Source organism: Scleropages formosus, chromosome 18 (assembly GCF_900964775.1).
Source record: "Scleropages formosus chromosome 18, fSclFor1.1, whole genome shotgun sequence".
NCBI classification, from domain to species: domain Eukaryota; kingdom Metazoa; phylum Chordata; class Actinopteri; order Osteoglossiformes; family Osteoglossidae; genus Scleropages; species Scleropages formosus.
Genome location: NC_041823.1, coordinates 21,145,706 through 21,153,734, shown reverse-complemented (window position 1 = coordinate 21,153,734; position 8,029 = coordinate 21,145,706). Strand labels below are relative to the sequence as shown.

Genomic DNA, 8,029 nt, shown 5'->3' with positions numbered 1-8,029 from the left:
TCCACCAAATGGACCGTGCGTGCGCGCGCCACTACGCCGTCTCGCTGCAGCGCGCGCCACTGACGCGTAAAACGCGTCGACCGTCAGCAGCTCGCGGCTCCTCAGCTTTCGACCGCCGTTTCTCGGGTGAAAGTGGATTAAAAGCGTAGCAGTGTGTCGCATCGTACTTTGGACTGTACAAAACGTTTAAGAATAAAATCCATATTCAAAATCCGTTTCACTCAGCTTGTCAGTTTTTCCACATCGGAGTCCACGACATTTAAACGTATGAGTATTATTAGCATGGTATCTTTTTCCACATTTTTTTTAAAGCATTAAATGTTGTGGAACTTAAAGAGGTCATTGTGATTATGGGCACGAACAGTAAAATAAAACAAAACATTACACCACGCACAATACAATGTCTGCTTGTGTAAGAAGGACAAGACGACACCTGCAGAAAGTTCCGGAATCTGAAACTGCATAGACACAAATGACGCGAACATAACGACAAATTAAAAAAAAAAAAAGATCAGTGACTGGTGTCTTTTGGTACCCGTTCTAGGATTATGGAAACACCACTTTCGGTGACTGAATGCAACTTAGACAAGTTATAAAAGGTGCACAACGTAACCCCTGATTGTACTGTCCAGCAGAAGGTGTCAGAGAGAAATACTGGGGACACAGTGCCCTCTGGGGAAGTCAGTCTAGGGCTGTTACTGCAAGTCTCTCGTTTTTTTTCGGAGCGCCTGCCTGTGCTGTGAGGAGGCGCTCGCGCTACGCACCCGCGCCGAGTGCGGAACTGCCCCGCCTGCCTCGCGCCGCTCTCTTAAATAGCGGGAGAAGAAAGTGGCTCGTGCACAAAGGCGTCTTTTCCGCGAGACACAGAGCCGCGCGGCTATAAGAGGCACCGGAGTTATTAAAGTGACGCTTTTCTGTCGACAATGAAAGGACACGTTGTTCTGGCGACTCTGGCGCTCGTCAGTTTCCACTGGGCGAATGGTAACTGCATTTTATTTATAATAATTCACCTCGCTGCGCCTTCCTCTTGTTGTTCCTCTTGTGTATTTCTCTGTCATCTTTTCTCCAACTTCACCCTCACCGTACTTTTTTGCTAACTACTGTTTTGTTTTTCGCCGCACTCAGCCCCCCTGGCTGTTAATTATCACGAGTCTGTTTTTTTATTTTGTTTTTTATTTTTTTTTTACCGTGTTTAAACTGCTCTGAGGCACCAGGAAGCAGGCAGCCGTGCCTTGCGGCGGAGAGGTAAACAACACGGTACTTTTGAGGTACTTTCGAACTGTGGCGCAGTCATAAAATTGAAACTGAAACATAATCGGTAATGTGAGCAGTTTTTATGGATCTGTTACCAAAATATACCCAGTGAAACATCCAGTTTCTCCTAGGAAACAAACTATTATTATTATTACTATTTTTGTTGTTGTTGTTGTTGTTGTTATTGTTGTTAGTAGTAGTAGAATTTGTATTACTATTTTTTACACATAGCATTATTTTTTAAAGTTCATTTTGTTTGGCATTTGCCCGGATAGAATGTCAAACACAACAGGGTTGCGCTCACAGAATTACTGTAAAACACAGTAACAGGGAACAATTTTTATAATGTTGCTACATTTGAAGGACTTTTCAGAGAAAATGAAAGTGCTCAACGGTGACTTGTTGTGCTGGAAAGCTGATAGTGCAGCACTCATAGTGTGACAATAACATCGCCGAGAGATCCACATACACACACACGCACGCACACACACACTTTCTAAACCGCTTATCCTATACGGGGTCGCGGGGAACCGGAGCCTAACCCGGCAACTCAGGGCATAAGGCTGGAGGGGGAGGGGACACACCCAGGACAGGACGCCAGTCCGTCGCAAGGCACCCCAAGTGGGACCCACTGGAGAGCAGGACCCGGTCAAACCCACTGCGTCACCGCGTCCCCCGCAGAGAGATCCATCCACAAGCTATTAAGTTTCTTGGTGACAGTTACGCTGTCGTCCGGTGCTGTGTAGAATAACCTGTCCACGATGCACCGTAGTATTCTGATGACTTCCCTCCCTCTTGCTCCCTTGTCTCTCAGGTGCACTGATCCTGAAAGGTCCACAGGGACCCGTACTGGAAGGAGACCTCGTGACACTGGAGTGTTTGTCAGACGTGGAGTTAAACATGAGCCAAGTCCACATCGAGAAGTTTTCCAAGGTCAGAAGTTCTGCACCAGCAACACGCTGCACACTGAAAGGGGTTCTTGTCATGCAAAGTATTGTAGAGCACCTCATAAACTTCCTGTTCCATTTTGCGTAGATTCGTTCCTCTCACCGACTGATTGTGGTTGTTGCAGAGAACTGTGGGTTATAGACAGCCTATCCTGTGCAGGCAGTCAGTGGTTTTACATTACAAAGATTCAGCCATGCTCTTGTTTCTCGCTCACTCTCTTTTTTGTGTAACAGCGCATGCAGAAGTGGTACCGTCTGGAGATGAATGAGATGTGGCTGTATCGCCGCTGCTTTTCCTACGACGTAGACCTGACCAGAGAGCAGGATCGCCTGGTTCTGACCATTTTTAGCATCCAGAGCTGGACAGACGGGCCCTACCGCTGTGTGTCGGACAACTCTTCTGATCTCTACAACTCCTCCCTGCCGCTTTCCATACCCGTGCACTGTGAGTGTCTGCACTTTCAACAGTTCTGAACAGCGAGTGCTGAGTGTAGCGCACAGGAGGAGGTGAATCTGTAAATGGGAGAAGCAGGAGGGCTTGTGGGAGAAGGAGAGCAGTGAGCCAGAGGGAGGGTCGCCAGACACTTACAAAGGGAAAGCGCCAGCTTACCCAGAGCACAAAGGGACCAGATATGGAGATTAGTAACACTACTATTGATTTTCCAAAAGACGATTTACTGGGATTTTGAGGACACTGTTGAAAATACTTCCTGCTTTAAGGTGTTTTATATGCTTACAGAGACGCAGTGCGAATGAATAGCTGAAGAAAAAGAGGCTCATATGTCGTTGACAGTCTGAACCCAAATTCACAATGCCTACTTCTGTGTGATGAAATGTAATCACCACTAACTGTGACAGCCAAGGAAGTCACGATGCAGCCTGTGTACCTACTAACTCATATGACCAAAGGGGCAACATTTGGATATTCCAGTGCCACCTCATGAGCAAGGTGTTTTAAGTTGCTCCAGTAAAAATTGTCCAGTTGTATAAATGGGTAAATTATTGTAAGTAGCTTAACACTGTATGTTGCTTTAGAGAAATGCATCATCTAAATGAATAAATATAAATGTATTTGCTAGAAAAGGAAAAGCGGGGTAAATGACCTTTCAGTCTAAATGGATTTCCTCTTCCAATGCTAAGCATATAGTACTACATGATCAGGCTTGCATTTATTTGTTTAACTGACACTTTTCTCTAAATCAGCTTACAGCATTTTACCTACAATTACATACCAGTTTAGGGCAGCTTTTTGGCAGCACAGTTAAGGGTTAATACCTTGTTTGGAGTACTACAGCAGTAGACAGGATTTGCCCCCGTGACCTTCAGCTCCAAAGGCAGCAGTTCCAGCTGCTATGCTGTCAGATGTCGGTCAGTGTTTAATCAGAAAGATTTTACCAGAATAATTTACATGCTGTCCCTTGTTCTTTGTCCCTCCTTTGTGCACAGACATGCGTGACCTCTCAGTTTACAGAGAGGGCGTGGGTTCCTACAGCCGGTACTTCAGCTCTCTTCAGGACTTGCGTGTGCCACTAGGGGACGATGTGGAGGTGGAATGTTCCACCTCCGCCTCTGAGACACCGCAGTACTCTTGGAGTAAAGAGGTGAGCAAAGAAGTGTAAACCTTCACCCATTTGGTTGAGTGTGTGCTGGATAGTTGCTCAACAGCTATAACCCTTTATTATTAGTTGTAGTTGTTGTTTTGTTGATGTCATTGTCATCTGGTAAGACCAGCAGGTTTATACATATCTCTCAGTCATCAGTAGCCGTATGCTCTACATTCCATGCATTCCCACGAGCATTTTTGTGACCTGTGTAACTGATGGTAAATGACACAAAATGTTAGGTGTGAAATATTGAATATTGTGACTTACTGCAAAAAAAAGTATAGATTACATATGACTATACATAAATAATATTCAGTAACCATTGACCTGAGCTAAAAAATATGATGCAAACATTTGTTCATTTCAAGTGATCAAATACTTTTCCTGTGTTCGTCAAAAGGATCAGCTTTTGTTTTTATTGCTGCTTTATGTCAGTACTGATTTTCAGTCTGTATTTTCACAAGCTGCTGTCATTGCCCATTCTTGGTTTGCTAGTAGGACCCTTAGTTTAGAGTAACAGGAATCATACAGTTTTTGAAACTAGTACCTCATCAGTGAACGTTGCTACATTCTCACCAACGCCAAGAATAACTCAATTTAAAGCCCCATTTAACACCAACACATCAAGGAGGGTTTAACTTTTAAGCAAATCCTAAAAGGTATGAAGGATGGAAAGTTCTCTTTAGGACAAAGAGGAAGACTAGATTGTATGGCAGAGATTTTGTTACAGGAATTTTCTTGACCACAAGGTGGCAGGAAAAGACGAAAATTCGCTTGTGTCTGGGTATTTGCGTAGACTGTATTTGCAGCCAAAACCTGGCCTTCCTGAAATCCTCTTAATTCAATTCTATTCAAATTGAAATGGACTTTATTGGCAGGAAAAAGAAATCTCCATGCCAAAGCACTTGCATGGCAACAATACCCACTGTCATTTTCAGCCTCTGTCTTCTTTCTTGATCCATTTTCTGTGCTTTCCACAATCCTGGTCTCTTTCTATTTTGAGGATCCTTTATTTCTTGCTTTCCATGTCCCACCATCTTCTTATAACTTATATAATCTGCATTTTAACACTACACTCCTTATTTTCTTGACTGCTGCTCTTATTCGGCGCAGCAGTACTGCCCACATTTTCTATTATTCATTCATTTAGCTGGTTTGGGAGTGAGGCTTCCCCAATCATATGCCCAAAAACAGCTCTTCTAAGACTCTGCCAAATAATTTCTTCCCTAGACTGCCCCATATATCATATATATATCACAGGCAGAACTGCATGCTGTCATTTGCCCATTCTCACCCCAAGACCTTCCTGTTCATTCTGTACCTGGTTACCACACAATTATTCTCACCAAACCTCTAACTCTGCCTCCGTTCTCATTTTCCTTGTCAGGGAGAGGACTGGGTTGAGTTGTCCAATAAGCTGAAGCTCAAGAAGGTGAGGCTGGAAGACAGTGGCAAGTACACCTGCACTGCCCAACACCCCTCTGTGCCTGTGCTCACCAAGACCCGCACCATCAATCTCACTGTATTGCCAGGTGAGACAGGGCTCCAAAGTATTTGTTGACCTAGGAAGGAAACTATACTTTTTTCAGTAATCCAAAGGTTATTGGGTTAATGTTTAAACTTGTTCAGCATGAAGGGTGTCCTTTGATTTTATTAATTTTAATGCTGTCACCACGGGTAGCATAATTTATTTATTCAAAAATAATTTAAACACTATTTTCTTTCTAAATAAAGGGAGGAATACTACATTGTGAGTAAAAAGGAATAACATTAATGACTACTGTAGTAATGACAGCTCAATTTATGACATTGTACTCCTTAGCGGATGCCCCATGGTATGACTCCACCCAGGGTCGTATCGTACTGATGACCTCAGCTGCAGGCGCAGGGCTACTGCTGCTGATCATGTCGGTGTCCATATGTTTATGCCGTCGATCCTCAGAGAGAAAGAGCAAGGGACCCATGTAAGTCAGTTTTTAAGTCATTGTGTCTTCATTAATGTGTACCCTCATCCTGTAAGGTCTCTGATGCCATACTTGCTTATTGCTGGCATGTTAAGCTAGTTTCGGTTAGCAAAACCACAGAATACAGTTGTTTCCATGGATAATTAAGATAACGCCAGTGTTTGGAGAAAAACACCAAATGCCATGTTCATTGACAAATATATTATGCAGTTTAAGCACAAAACACAGAAGGAAAAAGGAAGGGATCACACCCTCTCTTCCACCCCACATAATGTTCAGGTTTCAGTGTTTTCATTAGCATGAACCATGTTTTGCATACATTACCATATCTCTAACAGCAGCATGCAGTATACCTTTCAGGAACACTTATTTCCCACAGTTTCGAGGGTACGGGTGAGTTTATCCTGTGCTGATGCCTCACATCTCTTTCGCTCTCTCAGTGACGACCGCTCATCGAAGAAACCCATCTACACCGCCAGCACAGAGTCCCTGCCATCCACTGTTGGCGACACACAGCCTCTGGTGTGAGGCAGAAAACAAAAGAATGAAGGGATGAAGACAGGGGTAGAGGGAAGAACAAAGAGGGATTGGAGAGTGCTAAGGAGAATTTATTGAATGCAGGATAAATCAAAGAAAGAAAAGATTACATATGAGAAAAAATCTATTTTTGCTGTGCCATTGTAATCTGTTGACCACAATCGTCTTTTAACAGACTGTATGCACTTTTCTCTGTACTGATTTTGCAACCCAAAAATTACTTCTATTCCAAAGCTTCAGAGTTGGAATTTACTGTAGAACTAGTCACCACCTCCCCTGCAGTACTTGCAATGCAGGGTTATGCAACAATTTTATGTTTCTTTTGCAGACATGTAATCCTTATGGCTATGGGATAAATTATTCTTGGGATTTGATTGTGTATAAGATTTACATTTAGGACGTTTTATAGTGTAATCTGGCAGTATAGTACTTAAAACCTGTGCACTAAATATTGACTTGTAAACTTTTGGGTAATTACTTCTTCTATACTAACAACAGTTTATGCACTTTGAAATTTTGCACTGAAAAGCTGTTTTCTGTACCTTGTATCTTTGATATTATAGTCAGTTTGAAATAAATTGTGTGACTAATTTTTTACTCATGTAACTTCTTGTTGGCAGATCTAGCTGCTCTTACTTAGGCTGATTAACAAATTTTATAGAATTTATCTGTGCATTTCAGAAACAAGTCTTGAAAGCATATTAGCTGTCATAACAAAGCACAGACATAATTAATCAAGCCCATAATGTCAACACCTCACAATTCTGTAATGCTACACTTTCTTGTAGAACATGGATTAAGTAGTATCATTAAAGTCAGGCACTGTACACATCTGCACAGTGTTGCATTATCATCTTAGTTTTAAGAATAGACCCTGATTTTCCTGTGGCCTTTTTTTCTAATCTTGCCTCGGACTTCTGTGACTTCTTTTCCTCATTTCCACTGTCTTTTCATGTCTCTGTACTGACCTTCAGGTCATGTTCATGTTTTCCTCTACCTAATGGAATACTAAGTGTCCTCCTTCATTCCTTTGTACTATATGCGTACAGGTCCATCAGTGCTTCTTTTAATAAAAGGCAACCTCGAATGCTGGACAGAACTGTTTATTCCACTGGTCATTATCAGAATGTCATAAACCTGCACAAATTTATTTCTCAATTTATTCTCTGTCGCATGTAACTTTAGCACAGTACTGCAGTTCATTACTCAAAGCATTAATAACTATTCTTTTAATTACGAGTCTCTTCGGCATTTATGTTCGGTTTTATGTGACTTTATTACCAGGTTTCGGTTGAACGGCGGCTGCTATTAATAATGGAAGATGTGGTTTAACAATGTCACAAGTAATGACTGCATGGGCCACAGAGTGTGTGTATGGTGTTATTAAACTACTCAGGTCTCTTTTGTTTATATCTTTCATATGGTCTCGAAGGTACTAAACCTTTGGAAACCCGTGCGTGGACTTCAAGCAGGCTTGACCACATGCCTGACGACCGCACCGTGACCGGTTCAGGAGGCAGGGTATAAAGAGGCGGCTCGGAAACACCCGACCGTGGAACCTCATCTTGAGAAGCCGCAGCTCACGGTGAGCTCCAGCGATGGCACTTTCCCTGTTTCCTGACTTGCGCTCCTAAGGTTTGGTTTCACTGGCTCATCGACCCTCAGCTCCATAACCACGACTCTGGCTTTTGTGTGCTCCCCAAAACAACGTCTGAAGATCGAC

At 42.8% G+C, this 8,029-nt stretch overlaps 1 protein-coding gene across 1 annotated transcript; it reads left to right on the top strand.

The window, feature by feature from the left end:
* The first annotated feature begins 746 nt into the window (after positions 1 to 746).
* LOC108922180 (cell surface glycoprotein MUC18) lies at positions 747 to 6,896 on the top strand. The gene is made up of 7 exons (XM_018732152.2): positions 747 to 981; positions 2,069 to 2,187; positions 2,436 to 2,646; positions 3,648 to 3,802; positions 5,193 to 5,337; positions 5,628 to 5,769; positions 6,210 to 6,896. The coding sequence occupies exons 1-7, from the start codon at positions 924 to 926 to the stop codon at positions 6,295 to 6,297; spliced, it is 918 nt and encodes a 305-aa protein (XP_018587668.1). The 5' UTR covers positions 747 to 923; the 3' UTR covers positions 6,298 to 6,896.
* The last annotated feature ends 1,133 nt before the right edge of the window (positions 6,897 to 8,029 follow it).

Bases quoted from the DNA above. Each gene is read 5' to 3' on its own strand.
- LOC108922180 (XM_018732152.2), top strand. From the start codon at position 924: ATGAAAGGACACGTTGTTCTGGCGACTCTGGCGCTCGTCAGTTTCCAC. The intron at 2,647-3,647 runs GTGAGTGTCTGC...CTTTGTGCACAG, and splicing joins GCTTTCCATACCCGTGCACT to ACATGCGTGACCTCTCAGTT. The intron at 3,803-5,192 runs GTGAGCAAAGAA...TTTCCTTGTCAG, and splicing joins AGTACTCTTGGAGTAAAGAG to GGAGAGGACTGGGTTGAGTT.